At 42.0% G+C, this 22,256-nt stretch overlaps 1 protein-coding gene across 1 annotated transcript in view; it reads right to left on the bottom strand.

Annotated features, from left to right (window-relative positions):
• The window catches only part of LOC101398159 (uncharacterized), a 51,180-nt gene that overhangs the window by 7,187 nt on the left and 21,737 nt on the right, over positions 1–22,256 (bottom strand). The window contains exons 6-12 of the mRNA XM_087440126.1: positions 21,584–21,628; positions 20,298–20,344; positions 20,138–20,187; positions 19,651–19,868; positions 19,298–19,548; positions 16,859–16,993; positions 13,546–13,684 (exon numbers count right to left, since the gene is read on the bottom strand). Of these exons, the coding sequence (XP_087296252.1) occupies positions 13,546–13,684; positions 16,859–16,993; positions 19,298–19,548; positions 19,651–19,868; positions 20,138–20,187; positions 20,298–20,344; positions 21,584–21,628 (885 nt within the window). The remainder of the gene's footprint in view (positions 1–13,545; positions 13,685–16,858; positions 16,994–19,297; positions 19,549–19,650; positions 19,869–20,137; positions 20,188–20,297; positions 20,345–21,583; positions 21,629–22,256) is intronic.

Below are 22,256 nucleotides of genomic sequence, written 5' to 3' on the forward strand. Positions count from 1 at the left end.
GACATTCATTGACCAGCAGAGGACTCCCTGCACAGCACAACAGGACGTCTGAGAGATCCACGCGGCCGTGCATGTGAGGGTGGGTGGACTGGATCCCCAGGAGCCAGTGGAACTAGGTGAGCACAACCATCCCCTTCCCCGGTAGCAGCGATCCAGGTCCCAGATCCGCACACAGTGGCTGGTGCAACTGTAAGAGGAGGTGGGGGACAGCCTGGCCTGCGCAAACGCTTTTGGAGTTGCAGCCTGGCCCGTGGGAGTACCCACCATGCCATGTGGGCCCCACCCCTGGGAACGCTCCTCACCAAGTGGCGTGGTTCAACCCCCACGAAGGAACCCCCACCAAGTGCAGTGGCTCAGCCGCGCTGCCCGCAAGCACAGAGCCGGCCCTCAGGCAGAAGAAAGCACCCCACCCCTCCCCCCGGCACACCAGCTCAGCCAGTCCCTGCAGAGTGCAGTGGTCCCACACCAGACAGACCCGCGGGCAGAGCACAGAGGCCCCGCCTGCACGTGCACGCATGACCCGCCAAGCAGCTGCGGCCAGCGCACGAACGCAGAGAAGCCCTGCCGGCACAACTTCCAGCAGATGGGGCAGGGTCACCAAACACAGCTCCTGCCCCCACCCCAGCGGTGGCAGGTGGAATCTGTGACCTGATACCACCACAAAGGCACTGGCAAAAGATCACGTCATCAAACACCAGGAAGAACTACAGTAACACTGCAGTGCAGAAAGAAGATGACAAGTCTCCAGAAACCAATCCTGAACTCACAGAAATTTACAACCTAAATGGCAGACAACTCAAAATAGCTGTCATAAAAAACTCAACGAGCTACAAGAAAACTCAGAAAGACAGTTCAATGAGCTCAGGAATAAAATTAATGAGCAGAAGGAATACTTTACCAAAGAGAGTGAAACTCTTAAAAAAAAAAAAAAAAACAGAAATTCTGCATATGAAGAACACAATTAATGAGATAAAAAATAATCTAGAAACCATAAAAAATAGAGCTGACATTATGGAGGACAGAATTAGTGATTTCGAGGAAAGAAATATAGAAATGCTTCAGGTGGGGGAAGAGAGAGAACTAAGATTTTTAAAAAATGAAGAAATTCTTCGAGAAATATCCGACTCAATTAGGAAAGGCAACATAAGGATTATAGGTATTCCAGAAGGAGAAGAGCAGGAGAAAGGAGCACAGAACTTATTCAAAGAAATAACAGCTGAGAACTTCCCAAACCTGGGAAAGGAACTGGACTTATAAGCACATGAAGCCAATAGAACTCCTAATTATATCAATGCAAAAAGACCTTCTCCAAGGCATGTAATAGTAAAACTGGCAAAAGTCAATGACAAAGAAAAAAATATTAAGGGCAGCAAGGCAAAAGAAAACAACCCACAAAGGCACCTCTATCAGGCTTTCGGTGGATTTCTCAGCAGGAACCTTATAGGCTAGGAGAGAATGGGATGATATATTCAAAATTCTGAAAGACAAAAACTTTCAGGAAGAATACTCTATTCAGTGAAACTATTCTTCAGATATGATGGAGAAATAACAGCTTTCCCAGATTAACAAAAGCTGAGAGAGTTCATTGCCACTAGACATCCCCTACAAGAAATGATGAAGGAAGTCATTCTACCTGTAACAAAAAAGGAAACATTTACAAAACCTTGAACAAGGAGATAAATAGACAGAATCAGAAAACTGCAGCTCTATATCAGAATAGGTCAGTAAACAATTATAAAAGACGAAAGGAAGGAAAACATCAAAAATAACTAAAAACACTTCAATTTAGTCACAAACTCACAACACAGAAAAGAACAATTTGTGACAACAATAACTCAGAAGGGGAAGAGGAAACGGACTGAATCTGCTTAGGCTAATGTAGATAAAAGGCTATAAGAAAATGGACTATCTCGGGGCTGGCTCAGTGGCGAGAGTGGTTAAGTGCACGAGCTCCACTTTGGCGGCCCAGGGTTTGCAGGTTCAGATCCCGGGCGCGCAGTGACGCACCGCTTGTCAAGCCATGCTGTGGCGGCATCTCATATAAAGTGGAGAAAGATGGACATGGATGTTAGCTCAGGGCCAATCTTCCTCAGCAACAAAGAGGAGGATTGGCATCGGATGTTAGCTCAGGGCCAATCTTCCTCACCAAAAAAAAAAAGAAGAAAGAAAGAAAATGGACTATCTCATCCATGAGATCTTTTATACAAACCTCATGGCAACCACTAAACAAATAATCAGAGCAGAGCCACAAATCACAAAATAAGAGAAAACTGAGAAAACCAACACAGAAAACCACCAAACTGAAATGGCAATCAGAAATACAAGGGAAGAGACAAGTCAAGATGGCAGCGTAAGCAGACTCTGAACTCACCTCCTCCCAAGGACACAGCCAATTTACAACTACTCTTGGAAAAATTACCCCTGAGACAGCACTGAAAACTGGATAAGAGGAACTCCTGCAACAACGGACAATCCTAATTGAGGTGGAAGAGGCAGAAACTCCCTTCTGGAGAGGAAAAACGCTGTCTTCACAAGCCACAGCACCTCACAGCCGCCCAGGAGCAGCCGAAAGGTACGCAGCCCTCCCTGGAGGAGTGGGGCCCTGAGCCGGGGAGCGCCCCCGCTGTGGGCATTTTGTGGATCCAGCACAATCCAGACGAGGGGCATAATATCTGACTTTGCCTGCTACTGAAACACTGGGGAGTACCCCCAGAAAAGCTGGTTCACAAAGAAATTAAAACCAGCTCTTAAAGGGCGCACACGCAAACCCACCTGTTTCAGAAAGCAACCTAAAATCACCAGAAAGAAAGGTGCACAGTGCTTTGGTGAAAAGAGACTCACCTGATAGGCCCTGAGTGCATCTCGGTGAGAGATGAGACCTCTCCAGGGACTGGGACATTGGGGGCGGCCATTGTTGTGGCCTGGTGTGGCATGCTGACACAGACGCCATTGGAGCTCTCCCTGGGGCCTGCTAGCCCAGGGTCTGCCCCACCCACTAGAGCACCGATTTAATCCAGCTTAGCCAGGGCAGGCAGTCCACCCTAGAGACTGGCCCCACCCAACAACAAGCCCTCAGGCAACTTGTGGGCCTGCATAGATTGGTGACTGGATTCTCTGCAGCCTGCCAACTGAGCCCACTTCAGTGGGGCAGGGCATACAGAAGGAGTGGGTGGAAAGTGTGGGGCTCCCGCCGTGGAGAGACTGGGTCCACTTCAGGAGGTCAGGGCACGCACATGGGGCAGGACTGTGTTGACTGTGTGTGTGGACCTGTGGGCAGCAGGGCTTGTCAGCTGCAGAAGACTTGTGCTTCTCAAAGACACACAAAGGGGGTTTGCCCCACCTTCCAAAGCCTGAAACAATTTGGTACTCCCGTGCCTGAGGCCAGCCCCACCCAGCTGCAATACTCAGAGAGCTGACAAGAGACCTAAAGGCTGGAGGCTTATAGCAATTGTAAGGCCCTGAGCCTAACAACGTGCCACACCGGGGGCCTAACTCACTTAAAAGAAATACTGCAACACAAATGTGGTATTAGAACTTGAAGCCAGCTGTGCTGGGGCTCCCCACACCTGATAAAGAGACTGAAGGGCCCACAACAACTACAAGCAGCTGAGCATTACAACAGCTGGCCAGGAGCATAACTCGGCCTCCCTGGGCGCCTACAGGGAGAGCAAACAGGCCACAACAGAAGGACACACATAGCCCACATAGGGGTCACACCTGGAACATTGAGAACCGAGGGAAGCACACTGCAGGCCTCCTAAGACATCACTTATATAAGGTCACCTATCAAAGAGCAGGAGACGTAGCTGACCTACCTAATACGTAGACACAAGCATAGGGAAAGAGGCAAAATGAGGAGGCAAAGGAATACATTCCAAGTAAGGGAACAGGACAAAACCCCAGAAAAGGAACTAAGTGAAACAGAAATGAGCAACCTACCCGACAGAGAGTTCAAACAAAGAGTGTTAAGGATTCTCACTGATCTGGGGAGAAGAACAGATGAACTCAGTGAGAATGTCAACAAAGAAATGGAAGATACAAAAAAGAGCCAAACAGAAATGAAGAATACAATACTGGAAATGAAAAATTCACTAGAGGGACTCAAAAGCAGCGTAGAGAATACAGAAGAACAGATCTGTGAGCTGGACGAAAGACTAGAAGAAATTACCCAAGCTGAACAGGTAAAAGAGAAAAGAATTAAAAAGAATGAGGACAGTCTAAGGGACCTCTGGGACAACATCAAGCACACTAACATCCGTGTTATAGGTGTCCCAGAAGGAGAAGAGCGAGACAAAGGGGGAGAGAATCTATTTCAAGAAATAATAGATGAAAACTTCCCTAACCTAAGGAAGGAAACAGACATCCAGGTACAGGAAGCACAGAGAGCCCCAAACAAGATAAACCCAAAGAGGCCCACACCAAGACACACCATAATCAAAATGTCCAGAATTAAAGATAAAGAGAGAATCCTAAAAGCCGCAAGAGAAAGATAAGTTACATACAAAGGAAACCCCATAAGGCTATCAGCTGACTTCTCAGCAGAAACCTTACAGGCTAGAAGAGAGTGGCACGATATATTTAAAGTGCTAAAAGGAAAAAACTTACAGCGAAGAATACTCTATCCAGCAAGGTTATCATTCAAAATTCAAGGAGAGATCAAAAATTTCCCAGACAAGCAAAAATTAAAGGAGTTTGTCACAAAGAAACCAGTGCTACAAGAAATGTTAAAGGGACTGATTTAAGGGGACAAGAGAAGACCACAAATAGGAAAAATTATCTATTTCCATGATAAGAGGGTAATGGATACAAATGCACAAAAAAGAGGTTAAATATGATACCAAAAACATAAAATGAGGGAGGAGGGGAGTTAAAGAGTAGAGCTTTCAGACAGAGGTCAAACTAAAGAGACCATCAATTCTGTATAGAAGGAAAAAGGAACAGAGAGGGACTACTAAAACACTGAGGAAAAAAAAAGATAAAAAATGGCAGTAAGTACATACTTATCAATAGCTACTTTAAACATCAATGGACCAAATGCTCCAATTAAAAGGCATAGGGTGGCTGATTGGATAAAACAACAAGACATATATATGCTGCATACAAGAGACACACTTCAGACCTAAAGACACTCACACACTGAAAGTGAAGGGATGGAAAAAGATACTCCACGCAAATGGCAATGAAAAGAAAGCTGGGGTAGCAGTACTCATATCAGACAAAATAGACTTTAAAACAAAAACTGTAAAAAGAGACAAAGAAGGGCATTACATAATGATCAAGGGAACAATCGAACAAGAGAATGTAACACTTGTAAATATCTACGCACCCAATGTAGGTGCACCTAAATATATAAAGCAATTATTAACAGACATAAAAACAGAAATAGACAGTAACACAATAATAGTAGGGGACTTTAACACTCCACTTACACCAACAGACAGATCATCCAAACAGAAGATCAATAAGGAAACATTGGCCTTAAACAACACACTAGAACACATGGACCTAGTAGATATATACAGAGCATTCCATCCAAAAACCAAAGAATACACGTTCTTTTCAAATGCACATGGATCATTCTCCAGGATTGATCACATATTAGGCCACAAAACAAGTCTCCATAAATTTAAGAAGATTGAAATAATACCAAGCATCTTTTCTGACCACAACGGTATGAAACTAGAAATCAACTATAGGAAGAAAATCAGAAAAGCCACTAATACATGGAGATTAAACAAAATGCTACTGAACAACGACTGGGTTAACGAAGAAATCAAAGAAGAAATCAAAAAATACCTGGAGACAAATGAAAATGAAAATATGACATGCCAGAATTTATGGGATATAGCAAAAGTGGTTCTAAGAGGGAAGTTTATAGCAATACAGGCCTATCTCAACAAACAAGAAAAATCTCAAATAAACAATCTAACAATGCACCTAAAGGAACTGGAAAAAGAAGAACAAACAAAGCCCAAAATCAGTAGAAGAAGGGAAATAATAAAAATCAGAGCAGAAATAAATGAAATAAAGACCAAAAAAAAATAGAAAAAATTAATAAAACCAAGAGCTGGTTCTTTGAAAATATCAACAAAATTGACAAACCTTTAGCTAGACTCACCAAGAAAAAAAGAGAGAAGGCACAAATAAGTAAAATCAGAAATGAAAGAGGAGAGGTTACAACAGACACCTCAGAAATACAAAAGATTATAAGAGAATACTATATGCCAACCAATTCGACAATCTGGAAGAAATGGATAAATTCTTAGAATCATACAACCCTCCAAAATTGGATCAAGAAGAAGTAGAGAATTTGAATAGACAATTCACCAGTAAGAAGATCAAAACAGTAATCACAAACCTCCCCAAAAATAAAAGTCCAGGACCAGACGGCTTCCCTGGTGAATTCTACCAAACCTTCAAAGAAGACTTAATACCTATCCTTCTCAAACTCTTCCAAAAAATTGAGGAGGGGGGGAAGCTCCCTAACTCATTCTATGAAGCTGACATTACCCTGATACCAAAACCAGACAAGGACAACAGAAATAAAGAAAATTACAGGCCAATATCACTGATGAACATCGATGCAAAAATCCTCAATAAAATACTAGCAAATCGCATACAACAATATGTTAAAAAGATTATACACCATGATCAAGTGGGATTTATTCCAGGTATGCAGGGATGGTTTAACATTCGCAAATCAATCAACATAATACACCACATTAATAAAATGAAGAATAAAAATCACATGATCATCTCAATAGATGCAGAGAAAGCATTTGACAAGATACAGCATCCATTTGTGATAAAAACTCTGAATAAAATGCGTATAGAAGGAAAGTACCTCAACATAATAAAGACCATATATGACAAACCCACAGCTAATATCATCCTCAACGGTGAAAAACTGAAAGCTATCCTTCTAAGAACAGGAACCAGACAACAATGCCCACTGTCACCACTCCTATTTAACATAGTACTGGAAGTCCTAGCCAGAGCAATCAGGCAAGAGAAAGAAAGAAAAGGGATCCAAATTGGAAAGGAAGAAGTGAAACTCTTACTATTTGCAGATGACATGATTTTATATATAGAAAACCCTAAAGAATCCACCAGAAAACTTTTAGAAATAATAAACGAATATGGTAAAGTTGCAGGATACAAAATCAACATACAAAAATCAGTTGCATTTCTATACACTAACAACGAAGTAGCAGAAAGAGAAATTAAGAATACCATCCCATTTACAATTGCAACAAAAAGAATAAAATACCTAGGAATAAACTTAACAAAAGAGGTGAAAGATCTGTACACCAAAAACTATAAAACATATCTGAAAGAAATTGAAGAAGACACAAAGAAATGGAAAGATATTCAGTGCTCTTGGATTGGAAGAATTAACATAGTTAAGATGTCCATACTTCCTAAAGCAATCTATAGATTCAATGCAATCCCTATCTAAGTTCCAACAACATTTTTCACAGAAATAGAACAAAGAATCCTTAAATTTATATGGAACAACAAAAGACCCCGAATAGCTAAAGGAATCTTGAGAAAAAAGAACAAAGCTGGAGGTATCACACTCCCTGATTTCAAAATATACTACAAAGCTATAGTAACCAAAACAGCATGGCACTGGCACAAAAACAGACACACAGATCAATGGAATAGAATCAAAAGCCCAGAAATAAACCCACACATCTATGGACAGCTAATCTTTGACAAAGGAGCCAAGAACATACAATGGGGAAAAGAAAGTCTCTTCAACAAATGGTGTTGGGAAAACTGGATAGCCACATGCAAAAAAACGAAAGTAGACCCTTACCTTACACCATACACAAAAATTAACTCCAAATGGATTAAAGACTTGAATGTAAGACCTGAAACTATGAAACTTCTAGAAGAAAACATAGGCAGTACGCTCTTCAACATCGGTCTTAGCAACATATTTTCAAGCACCATGTCTGACTGGGCAAGAGAAACAATAGAAAAAATAAACAAATGGGACTACATCAAACTAAAAAGCTTCTGTACAGCAAAGGAAACCATCAACAAAACGAAAAGACAATCTAACAATTGGGAGAAGATATTTGCAAACCATACTTCTGATAAGGGCTTAATCTCCAAAATATATAAAGAACTCATGCATCCCAACAACAAAAAAACTAACAACCCAATTAAAAAATGGGCAAAAGACCTGAACAGACATTTCTCCAAAGAAGATATACAGATGGCCAACAGGCACATGAAAAGATGTTCAAAATCACTATCAGGGAAATGCAAATCAAAACTACAATGAGATATCACCTCACACCTGTCAGAATGGCTATAATTAAAAAGACAGGAAACAACATGTGTTGGAGAGGATGTGGAAAGAAGGGAACTCTCATACACTGCTGGTGGGAGTGCAAACTGGTCCAGCCACTATGGAAAACAGTATGGATGGGCCGGCCCTGTGGCTTGGTGGTTAAGTGCGCGCACTGCGATGCTGGTGGCCCGGGTTCGGATCCCGGGTGCACATCGAGGCACCACTTCTCCGTTCATCCTGAGGCCGAGTCCCACATACAGCAACTAGAAGGATGTGCGGCTACGACACACAACTATCCACTGGGGCTTTGGGGGGAAAATATAAAATAAAATAAAATCTGAAAACAGTATGGAGATTCCTCAAAAAGTTAAGGATAGAACTACCATATGATCCAGCTATTCCACTGTTGGGTATTTATCCAAAGAACTTGAAAACACCAATTTGTAAAGGTACATGTACCCCTGTGTTCATTGCAGCGTTATTCACAATAGCCAAGACTTGGAAGCAACCTAAGTGCCCAACAAGGGACGAATGGAGAAAGAAGATGTGGTATATATACACAATGGAATACTACTCGGCTATAAGAAACGATGAAATCCAGGCATTTGTGACAACATGGACGGACATTGAGGGTATAATGCAAAGTGAAATAAGTCAGAGGGAGAAGTTCAAATACCGCATGATTTCCTTCATTAAGCAGTAGATAATAACAACAATAAACAAACACATAGAAACAGAGATTGGATTGGTGGTTACCAGAGGGGAAGGGGGGAGGGAGGAGGGCGAAAGGGATAATTCGGTACGTGTGTGTGGTGATGGGTTGTAATTAGTATTTTGGTGGTGAACATGATGTAATCTATGCAGAAATAGAAGTATAATGATGTACACCTGAAATTTTTACAATGTTATAAACCAATGTTACTGCAATAAACAAAAAATTTAAAAAAAAATAAAAAATTAAAAAACAAAAATTTTCTTTATTATAATAAAAAAAAAAAAAAGAAGAAGAAGAAATAGAGAATCTGAATAGATCAATCACAAATAAAGAGATTGAAACAGTAATCAAAAACCTCCCAAAAAACAAAAGTCCAGGACCAGATGGCTTCTCTGGAGAATTCTACCAAACATTTGAAGATTTAATACATATCCTTCTCAAACTATTCCAAAAAATTAAAGAAGATGGAACGCTTTCCAACTCATTCTATGAGGCCAACACTACCCTGATACCAAAACCAGACAAGGACAACACAAAGAAGGAAAATTACACGCCAATATCACTGATGAGCATAGATGCAAAAATCCTCAACAACATACTGGTGAATTGAATGCAGCAATACATTAAAAGGATCATACACCACAATCCAGGGAGATTCATTCCAGGGGCGCAGGGATGGTTCAACATCCGCAAATCAATCAATGTGATACACCCCATTAACAAAACTTGGAATAAAAATCACATGATCATCTCAATAGATGTAGAGAAAGCATCTGACAAGATACAACATCCATTTATAAAAACTCTCAATGAAATGGGTATAGAAGGAAAGTACTTTAACATAATAAAAGCCATATATGACAAATCCGCCGCCAACATCATACTTAATGGGGAAAAACTGGAAGCCATCCCTCTGAGAACAGGAACAAGACAAGGGTGCCCATTCTCACCACTCCTATTCAACATAGTACTGTAGGTTTTGGCCAGAGCAATTAGGCAAGAAAAAGAAATAAAAGGGATTCAAATTGGAAAGGAAGAAGTGCAACTCGCGCTGTTTGCAGATTACATGATTCTATATACAGAAAACCCTAAAGAATCCACCAGAAAGCTATTAGAAATAATCAACAACTACAGCAAAGTTGCAGGGTACAAAATCAACATACAAAAATCAACTGCATTTCTATATACTAATAATGAACTAGCAGAAAGAGAAGTCAAGAATACAATCCTATTTATAATCACAACAAAAAGAATAAAATATCTAGGAATAAATTTAACCAAGGAGGTGAAAGACCTATATACTGAACACCATAAGACATTATTGAAAGAAATTGAAGAAGACATAAAGAAATGGAAAGATATTCCACACTCATGGTTTGGAAGAATAAACATAGTTAAAATGTCCATATTATTTAAAGCAATCTACAGATTCAGTGCAATCCCAATCAGAATCCCAATGACATTCTTCACGGAAATAGAACAAAGAATCCTAAAATTTATATGGAACAACAAAAGACTGAATAGCCAAAGCAATCCTGAGAAAAAGAACAAAGCTGGAAGCATCACACTCTCTGATTTCAAAATATACTACAAAGCTGTAGTAATCAAAACAGCATGGTACTGGCAGAAAAACAGATACACAGATCCATGGGAAAAAATCAAAAGCTCAGAAATAAACCCACGCATCTATGGACAGCTAATCTTCGACGAAGGAGACAAGAACATACAATGGAGAAAGGAAAGTCTCTTCAATAAATGGTGTTGGGAAAACTGGACAGCCACATGCAAAAGAATGAAAGTAGACCATTATCTTACACATACACAAAAATTAACTCAAAATGGATTAAAGACTTGAATCTAAGCCCTGAAACCATAAACCTCCTAGAAGAAAATATAGGCAGTACACTCTGACATCAGTCTTAGCATCATCTTTTCAAACTCCATGTCTCCTCAGGCAAGGGAAACAAAAAAAAATAAACAAATGGGACTACATCAAACTAAAAAGCTTCTGCAAGGCAAAGAAAACTATGAATAAAACGAAAAGACAAACCACCAACTGGGAGAAAATATTTGCAAATCATATATCCAACAAGGGGTTAATTTCAAAAATATATAAAGAACCCATATAGCTCAACAACAAAAAGACAAACAACCCAATCAAAAAATGGGCGGAGGATATGAACAGACATTTTTGCAAAGAAGATATACAGATGGCCAACAGGCATATGAAAAGATGTTCAACATCACTAATTATGAGGGAAATGCAAATCAAAACTACAATGAGATATCACCTCACACCCATCAGAATGACTCTAAGTAACAAGACAAAAATAACAAATGTTGGAGAGGATGTGGAGAAAAGAGAACCCTCATACACTGCTGGTCGGAATGCAAACTGGTACAGCCACTATGGAAAACAGTTTGGAGATTCCTCAAAAAATTAAAAATAGAAACACCATACGATCCAGCTATTCCACTCCTGAGTATTTATCCAAAGAACATGAAATCAACAATTGAAAGAGATCTATGCACCCCTATGTTCACTGCAGCATTATTCACAATAGCCAAGACCTGGAAGCAACCCAAGTGCCCATCAACGGATGAATAGATAAAGAAGATGTGGTGTATATACACACACACATAATGGAATACTACTCGGCCATTAAAAAAGACAAAATTCTCCCATTTGCAACAACATGGACGGACCTGGAGGGTATGATGTTAAGCAAAATGAGCCAGACTAAGACAAACACTGTATGATTTCACTCATATGTGGAAGACTAACAAACATGTGGATAAAGAGAACAGATTAGTGGTTACTAGAGGGGAAGAGGGTGAGGGAGTGGGCGAAAGGGGTAAAGGGGCACATATGTATGGTGATGGATAAAAACTAGACTATTGGTGGTGAGCACAATGCAGTCTATACAGAAACTGATATATAATAACGTAGACCTGAAATTACACAATGTTATAAATCAATATGACCTCAATAATATGAAAAATAAATTTTAAAAAGTAACGTTTCAAATTCATTTATTTGAACAAATAATGAATATCAAGAAAAACAATACAATCCCCAACACACAGTCCCAACCAGGACTCTTCACGGGTTAGGTCATTTAACTCGGATAAAAGGGCCTGTTTCAAACTGGCTAACTTAAGGATATAATACTAAGAATAAGAATTGATCACATCTACCGAAAAGGCTCATGTTGAAACTAGGACTGAGAATTCCAACATGACCAGGTCAGGTTTCATTTCCAGAGTACAAGACATGATAGGAAATACAGACTCAAGGAACATGATCTGTATTTTGGAAAGAGAGACATAACGTATATGGACTGGGACACAGCACTCATCCTATGTCATGAAGAGCAGTTGTAATTTGTCCACATGTAACCCAACGGATACAGAAGAAACAAGCTGGAAAAGGATTCAAAGGTTGTTCAGATGATAAAGAGATTTACAGAATACTTAACAGACCCTTGATGTTATTACATTTCTGCAGCAAAATAAACATTCTGGAGAATGAAAGGACCAGAAGACTAAAGAAACCCCTTTAATGTCCAGCTACTGGCACTTACCACTTGTGCTGCTTTTGAGAACGATACTGTAGTCAACGCGGGACTATGTGTGATACCAAGAGAGTTATGGTACTATAATCCAAAATGCAAATGATGCAAAAATCATTTCTACTACAGACATGTGGCATTGGCAGGAGGGACCACAGTGCCATGTGCAGATGAGGATACTGCAGCCACAGTGCGTTGAAAGACTTGCCCACACTCCCACATGGAGCTGGTTAATTCTCAGGCCGGAACTAGAACCCATACGATCTCATTCCCAACCCCCCTACTTCTGCCTCCCTTCTGGCTCCAAAATGTGTTCACTATACACATGTCTGTTGTTCTAATGAGTCCCTTCAAATAGAAGCGGAGTTCAAGCTCAGATCTGCCTGCGGAGGGGGCAGGGGCAGCTGCCTGGGTCCGGAGTCTCCTCCCCAGGGCAGTCTACATGGGCTGCAGCCTCCCCCACTTCTCCCAGAGCAGGAGAGGGCGCGAAAGAGGTGGTTGCCAGAGGGCTTCTCAGCACCAAACACTAACAGGGAGAAAGCATTCCATAGCAGAGCTGTGATCACACAGAGCAGTAGCTCTCCGCTGAAGACTGAAGGAGCAGGATCTGGCAAATGAGACGTGTAATCAACCAAAATGCAGATCTACATCCAGGTCACGGAAGAGACTTTGTCGCAATATCCCTAATGCCCATTAAAATATCTAAGATCCAAACCTCAGCGTGGTTAAGAGAAAAACAACCCTCTCTCAGCTAAGCCCACCTACTGTTTGCAGCCTCGGCACACAGGACGATGGGTATCTGAGAACCAGAGCCAGCACGTCTGCTCCAGGAGCTGGGCCTTGCTTTCCCTGAGTCAGATTTCTAAAGGTTATGGGATGGGACAGACAGGGACTCTCTGTGCTTCCCACCCCCAGACCCCATAGAGTTTTCACTCAAGATTCAAGACACTTACATTCTCTCAGTTTTGCTTTCCATACAATTTCCTCAGAATCCATTTCAACCAAAAGCAATTTAAACTCCACTGGTTGCTCCAAATACACTTCAATATAACTTTTCAATTTTAAAAGTGAACCATCAACAAATTCAATTTCCTTTAAAAAAGAAAACAGTGCATTAATTGACGACATAAAACGTCAAATAAGGAATAACAGCAGGGTGAGTGCCTACTCGGATGCTCCCTGACACCCGGGAACTCACCCTGAGTCACCCTAGCCCCCTGCTTCCAGCCCCTCCTGACTCTAACCTGCTTCCCGAATCACTGTGGCTCCCAGGACCTGGGCCCTGTTTTCCTAAAGCCTAACTTTTCAGCTGTTTCCTGATTTCAACGTTTCATGTTCCCAAACTGGCATGTGTGCCCACCCATCAAGCACCCTTTTAAACTTCCTCACCATCTTTCGCTTACATCGTCCTACAGTCTGGAATTGATTTGAAAACATTTGCAGAACTACACTGAGTTGTTTTATCCACATGCTCTCACTGAACACCACCTTCCCCTAACAAATCCTTTTACTGCTACCTTATGGATAAAGAATCTCAGAGAAGCTAATGAACTTGCCCAAGTCCACACCTAGGAATTGGTGGAACTGAATTTGAATCCACACCTTCTGACTCCAAAGTGTGAGCCTTTAACCCCAATAGACCACCTCCTGCCTCTGACCTCCTCTGCTCCTCTCCAGTCTGGCTAGCAAGCCCAGAGGGAGAAATACGTTTTAAAAAAATCACTGGGCATAGCGACCACAAACCGCTGGTCTGAACCCACCCCTCTCCCTTTCCATTCCACATCACTAGCATTGTCCTCACATCCTTCACTGGGTCCCCAGGGCCTATGGAGCTGCGATAACACCTCACACGGTCCCACTCCTTCCACAGCCACCGTGCTCCCGTTTCCCCAGAGCTGTCCTGGCACCTCGAGCCCAGCTGCACATTCCCATCACCTCCCTTAGGCACGTGCAGCTCCCTCTTCCAGGGGAGCTCGTCTCTCTCAGTGATTCCCTCTCCCCTCAAACCCAGAACCAAGGTCGCCCTGTGGGAAGCTGACCCAGACACCCCGTGCACTCTGTACCCATCTCTACGGTAATACCACATTATGTTAAAACTATTCCCGTACATGAATGGGGTATTTCTCTCTCCACACTAGCATCTTTGGGAAAAAAGATCATGGCCTATAAATCTTAGCTCTTATCCCAGGCTGACCTGTTAGTCTTTTGATAGGCACTTCTGATACATGCCAGTTAAACAAAAATCATTAACGGCATAAAACTAAGAACACTTTAGATTTACAGAGTTTTACAAGTTTCAGAGTGCCCCCAAACCATTATCTTATATGACCCTTAGAGCAATCCTGGGAGATTATCCTCATTTTATAGGCCAGAAATTTGGCTAAGAGAGAGCACACAAATAGTGACAGAGCTAGACTACTGACAACCCTCCAGCCATCACTATCTTCTGTAGGAAAGAACTCTGAGGATGATCTCAGTCTCTTCCTGGGCAGATTCACCCATTCAATACGTATTATTCCCTCTCCTAGCGGTTCTTAATCTTGGCAGCACGGTACAGGGAGCTTTAACTAGCCCAATGCTGAGGCCATTCCTAGAGCAATTAAGTCAGTATCTCTGGAGGTGGCACCCAGGCCACAGACCTTTTTAAAGCTCCCAGGGAATTCCATTATGGAGCAAAGGCCAAGAATCACTGTTCTAAGCAAACCCTTCAACTTGAATTTCACCTCCCAGACTAGGCTACAGTTTGCTTCTTGTGAGTGTCTTGATGTCCCATCTGCCAGGGCTTGATCAGCTTGGAAGGGCTGAGAATCAACCTCTCAGATCCGTCAGGAGCCAAGGGCAGATGGGCGAGGGCCAGGCTCTCCCAGGCCCCGTTATGTGTCGTGGGCAGATGACCCACCTTCACACATTAGCTTCTTAAGCTACATTGTTGCAAAGCTCAAATGACACTGGGTACAAAGAGATCCTCTGAAACTGGGACTGTCTGGTCAACCTGACTGCTTCTCCAGGGCACCAAGCCACAGACAATACAACAATGCAACATGGACCACTGCCATTAGCTCTCTCTGGCTTCACATTTTAACGTAATCGAATCAAAGCATGTTTTCAACTTTTCACAAACTATAAAACAAACAAAAAGAGGTGTACAAAAGGAATTCCTACCGAGACATCTCAGCTAGATAAGCTATGGCATACATTCAGAGCACACAGTGAAGTAAGTTTTAAAAATAACTTAGTCATTTAGGAGAAACCAAAATCACTTACAGATGTCACAGTGTGTGCAGTGAACAGTTTAAATCCACTGACAATCTGTTCCCATAACTATTTTTCAAATGCCTTTCAGTAAAAAAAGCCCAATATTTCTTATTAGCAGCTCCTTTCCATTAACCTTCAATGCTCTGCGACTTAAAATTAAACTTGAGGTTTTTATTCCTTTGAAGCTAACATTGTTAAGAATTTAATTAAAAATTCAAGAAAATTTAAAAGCTTTTTAAAGGGAAAGAGAGGGCTGGCCCCGTGGCTTAGCAGTTAAGTGTGCGTGCTCCGCTACTGGCGGCCCGGGTTTGGATCCCGGGGCGCACCGACGCACCCCTTCTCCAGCCACGCTGAGGCGGCGTCCCACATACAGCAACTAGAAGATGTGCAACTATGACATACAACTATCTACTGGGGCTTTGGGGAAAAAAAGGAGGAGGATTGGCAATAGATGTTAGCTCAGAGCCAGTCTTCCTCAGCAAAAAGAGGAGGATTAGCATGGATGTTAGCTCAGGGCTGATCTTTCTCACAATAAATAAATAAAGGGAAAGAGAACGGATAGTCAATTTTTGCAATGGTTGCAGATTAATCCTGAAACTCAACAGCATCTTTGGAATAAACTATGACTTTAGCAAAACAATTGCTTTCTTATAAACAAAGTAATAAAAAATGAGAACTGGGGCCGGCCTGGTGGCACAAGCGGTTAAGTGCACGTGCTCCGCTGCGGCGGCCCGGGGTTCGCGGGTTCGGATCCCAGGCGCGCACCGACGCACCCCTTGGCAAGCCATGCTGTGGCGGCATCCCATATAAAGTGGAGGAAGATGGGCACGGATGTTAGCCCAGGGCTGGTCTTCCTCAGCAAAAAGAGGATTGGCAGATATTAGCACAGGGCTGATCTTCCTCACACACAAAAAAAATGAGAACAAAATACATATTTTAAAACCTTCAAAATATCATATTTAAGAAAGGTACATCCTTGCTACTACTCCAAGTGGTTTTTAAAATATATACCTCTGGGGTAATTTCAGCTTCTGGCTCACTGATCAGTCTGTATTTCTTCCCATTCTGCAGTAACTTCTGGCAAACAGGAGGCTTGTCGATTTTCATGAATTTCTTAGAGGAGTGCTTCACAGACTTGGAAATATCCTAAAGGTGGAAATAGGTTTTGATTTTAAAATTCATCAGCAACAACTTTAAGAACGGAACGAGTCCAAGCAGAGCATGTGCCGGCTGGCATCGTCTTCACTTCCTCCTACAAATGACAGCAATGGAAGAACGCTCACAGTGCTCGAAACAGAAATGCCCCAGGGCTAAGGCACTTCTGGTCTGCACTCCAGGATCCTAGATCTCCAAACACCTTTCTGCAAAAGCACTACAGCCAAAAGCAACACATACCCTGCGTGGCACCAGCAACTTGCTTCTGCAGGATTCGAGAAAATTAAATTAGCACTAGCAATATACATTTGTACGAATGACATGCCCATTTCATGTGAAAGGAAAGCAACTACTTTACTGTACGCAGTTCCAGTTCACTCGAAGTTTGTTTCCATCCTTTGATGGGGCCCTAGAGGGGACACTGATTTTATATGTATTGTTTGAATGCCCCAAGGAAGTTAATGTAACCTTTGGCCCAGGATCACACATGAAATTTAGGTTTCCTGAAGGCAAAGTTCAAAGAAATCTTTTCTTACATAGGAGAAAAGTCAACCCAAGAGGCAAGCTGCAACAGTAGAGCAGCAGCCAGGAAGGACACCCTGCCTCCCCCACTGTGCGCCCACCACCTGTTTCTCCCCTCACCTCGCCGACAGAATCAGCTGCTGCCTCCAGCCGCCCAGGCAATGTGGGCAACGCCATTTTAATTAATTGAATTTACTTTCAAAAAATATAAAGTTCATTAAATAATAGTATTTAATCCAAATCTATCTAATTCTACTTTAGATAGGATTATTTTTAGACCATTTTGAAGACTAGTTTCCCAACTGGAAGTATTAACTTCAGTGAGATTCCAGGAAGCATATTTTACCTTCTTAGGAAGACACTAAAAACCTATTACTTAATCAAGTTTTTAAACTCTAATATATATTGCTAATTATAATCAATATAACTTATTTTTAAAGCTGTGGAAACACTACAACTTAAAACACTGGAAGTAGATAGTTTGATGTAAATTTTGTAACTCTAACTCATCAATCAGTACATTTTATCGTAGATCTAATGTTTTTTTTAACTTATGTCAAACCCTGATTTCAAATATGAAAGTACAATTTTGAGTCACTGTCTTATCTGCCTACTTTGCTTGTTTCAGTTCTCCATCCACCTCTAACCCATTACAACTGTACTGACGACGACTAAAGGTATGAAAGGAGATTCAATTACCACGATTCTAATTGATATAGGAGTTCAGAAAAAGGGCTAAACATCCCAGCCTTATTCCATGTTCTAGAGAACTGGTAATATCCAACTCTCTCCCCTCAGGCCACGCTGCGGTAAACACAACGGGCGCTTCAGGAATATTTGCTGCTACAAAACCCAGAATGTTGAACCCATGAACCATGGGTCAACTTTTATCTAAAGAATTGCTCTGAAATGAGTTAACCTGGGAGGTCCATCTTATTTGAGGAGCTTTAGGCCAAGAAGAAATCTCAAGTCACCCTACACTTGACCCAAAGACCTCAAATGGCTTCCCAGTGTATTCCAGAGCAGTGCTTCTCACACTCGAATGCGCACACGGGTCCCCTGGGAACTCAGCCTAGGGCAGGCTCCCTCTGATTCTGTAGGTCTGGGGTGGGGCTAAGATTTTGCATTTTAACAAGCTCCCTGCTGATGTCCATGCTCTTGGTCTCCTGGTGCCCAGATCACACTTTGAGTAGCAAGGCTATAGAAAACATGGCCTGGGCTATACATCAGGCAACCCTCTCCAAGGCCAGGCTTGCTTGCCTGGGCCATCTCCACCTCTGGAGGGCTATTTCCCCATCTGTTTTCTTCTTGACATTGTTGCAGGTTTTTTTGTGTGTGAGGAAGATCAGCCCTGAGCTAATATCCATGTCAATGCTACTGTTTTTGCTGAGGAAGACTGGCCCTGGGCTAACATCTGTGCCCATCTTCCTCCACTTTTTATATGGGACGCCACCACAGCATAGCCTGACAAGCAGTGCATCCGTGCGCACCCGGGATCTGAACCCGGGCCACCAGCAGCGGAGTGAGCCCACTTAACCGCTACACCACCAGGCCAGCCCCCTTGACACTGTTTACATGTATAAACTACCATACTCCATGGATCTGCGGACTCAATATACATCTAGGCACTGACCTTATAACCTCTGTGGGTAACTGACAAATTAGACACAGCAGGGGACCACTGAAATCAACAGAGATAGGATCCACCTAAACATGGCGTCATGTTTGAACACAAAGTATTCAACATTTATTATTTATTTTCATTGACTTTACCTTGATGAAGGACTCATTATTGGTTGCTATATACACTCGAAAAGACAAGGATGGATTATGGTCAATGGCTTTGTACAGAATCACAGCCCCGTGGTGGTATACTGTTTCTTCACTTTGAATAACAGGTCCCACAGGAGAAAGCGAGCTCACATGCCATTTGACATGGGTTGCAGAATGATCCACAGTGGATTCTAACAAGGCCCCAGAACTTTTCACATGTAAGACTTTGAAGGTCATATTGGCATCATGATCTGTTAAAATATGAAGGTAAATTAGTGTTCCAGGCATTGTAATGGGCTGCACACAGACACACATGCACATGCTAATTAAACGTTTAGTAAACAAGTACTTACAACCCAAGCAGAGGGAATGTGGAAACTGAATGGACGTAAGACAGGCTGGGTCACATTTAACATCAAACAAGGGTCCACTGACAGCCCAGGGCTTAACAACCAGGTCTGCGTATTTGCTCCAGGACAAAATGCAATACTTGATGTCAACTTTTCTGTTCACCTCAAATATCAGACCAGTTTCTGTGCACTGGTAAATTCCCTCTGTGTCCACCTTCAGTCTGCATTGGACAGATAGGACAATCTGTTTAGTCCTAACGTTTGGTTAGGAGAGGACTTAAAATTATTTATGTTTTTAATTTCATTCAAAAGCACTAAGGGAACTACAGCATTTTGAAGAAGCATCAGTATAAAAGAAAACAATCCAAGTAATTACATAAAATGTGTGAAATTAGTTATGCTGTTTTGTGTTTCCCCTATTTGGGGTTATTTTTATGTAGAAAATTAAATTACTGATGATGTTAAGTCTTCTGTCTTCACAATTACTTACAAAAACTGTCCCCGGGAAAGGAGCCTAGGGGTCACTTGTTCATTGTGTTTCTGGAGAAAAGGTACATATATAATATATAAATAAGTAATATATAAGTAAATGTTGTTTTCTTAAATAAAGCAAATTAGAAAATCAAATTTTATAATTAAAACATACTTACATTTTCAGCATTACAGTGTTCACAGTAAGGTTGGATTTTATTAAACTCTAAATGATAGAGAAAAAGTTTTACTTTTATGAATGTGATTGGCATTTTCAAATAAAATTTTTTTAATAAATGAATATGACATGGCCAGATTACAAAATTCAAAGGTACATGCCCCTCAGTAATAATATTTAAACGAATATTTGGGGGGACAACCTCGTGACCTAGTGGTTAAGTTCGGCACACTCTGCTTCGGTGGCCTTGGTGCAGACCTACACCTCTCGTTGGTGGCCATGCCGTGACGACAACCCACATACAAAAAGACTGGCACAGATGTTACCTCAGGGCAAATATTCTTCAAGCAAAACAAGGAAGATTGGCAAAAGATGTTAGCTCAGGGAAAATCTTCCTCAGCAAAAAAAAAAAAAAAATTTTTGGAAAATATAAGTTTATATCTGAATTAAAATAATCTGTGGGTGATTCTCTATCCTCCCATTCTTCAGCTATAAAAGACATTATCAATTTTCGCCATGCAATTTAAAAATTTTGTTATTTTTCTGTATCGTGGGAGATATGGATCTAATTTTATCTTTTTCCAAATGGTTACCCATCATCATTTATTAAAAAGCCCACAAATATAAAAGAAAAAAAAAAAAGACATCATCACACAGTATTGGTATAAGTTAACCATAGGATAAATCACGTACCACTTAAACACCCACCTTCAGCTTCACAACCAACAAGAACTTTAAACATATATCTAAACATCCCCACAAGTCGCTTCAACGACACATGATACGTTATCATGTTTGCGACTCTCACCATAGGTCTAATGCAGGAAAACAAGTTTGAATGTGACTCTTAAGTTTCAATGCACCCCATTTTGACACATATGTCTCTATCTGATCTTTTTTTTTAATTTTTAAATTTTTTTTTTTTTTGGTGGGAAAGAGTAGCCCTGAGCTAACATCCGATGCCAATCCTCCTCTTTTTGCTGAGGAAGACTGGCCCTGGGCTAACATCTGTGCCCATCTTCCTCTACTTTATATGGGACGCCACCACAGCATGGCTTGACAAGCGGCACGTTGGTGCCCGCCCGGGATCTGAACCTGTGAACCTCGGGCTGCCAAAGCAGAGCGCGCACACTTAACCGCTACGCCACCCGGCTGGCTCCTATCTGATCTTTTTATACAGCAGCAACCCTTCTCTCATCACCTCTGAGACGCAGCCCTCCCGTCCTCTTCTCACACCACATGCATGGGGGAGAAAACAAGAAGGCATGCCCATTGCTTCCCTCTTACCCTGAGCAGAAGCTTCCTCAGTGGAAGACTCTCCTAGTTCCCCATCTGTGGAGACAGGAAGGGCTTAAGGCACAGGTGGTCTTGAAGACTCTCTTCATTAGTTACTCCTCACCTAGACCACCGTCTCAACCACAGAGCTGCAGCCCCCACTGAAGCCTCATTCATGGGGACCAGGTGTTGGGAATTAAGCTGGAGTCATATGCCCAAGACAATGCTTGGCTGGCATCCGCCCTCCAAGCTATTACAGAGTTAGAGAGATTAGCTTGGAAGTAAGAAAGAAATTAACATTTGATTTTAGGCATATTTCAACTGGAACTATTGTAAGAGTCTCTGATTTAGCATGCAGACTCCTTCCGTATGGCTCAAAGCCCTATGTGATCTCGTGCCCCATTGCCTCATCTCCCACCAGCCTCCCCGCACTCCTGCCCTCCAGGCACTCCCTGCCCTTTCTCACACCAACACACACTCCTGACCCAGGGCCTCTGCCCTGTCTCCTCCCACAGATATTCATGTCACATGGCTCCTCACAGCCCTGCCGCCCCTGCTCAAATGTCGCCTTACCTGAGAGGATTTCCTGCAGCCACCCCCTTGAAACAGGGCCTGCATGACCTACTCACTCCTCCCCCTTCATTTTCCTTGGGGCACCCCCACCTGGTACACTGCAGTTGAGTGT

This window comes from Ceratotherium simum, chromosome 15 (genome assembly GCF_057802395.1).
Source record: "Ceratotherium simum simum isolate JZ-2026a chromosome 15, ASM5780239v1, whole genome shotgun sequence".
Taxonomy (NCBI): Eukaryota; Metazoa; Chordata; class Mammalia; order Perissodactyla; family Rhinocerotidae; genus Ceratotherium; species Ceratotherium simum.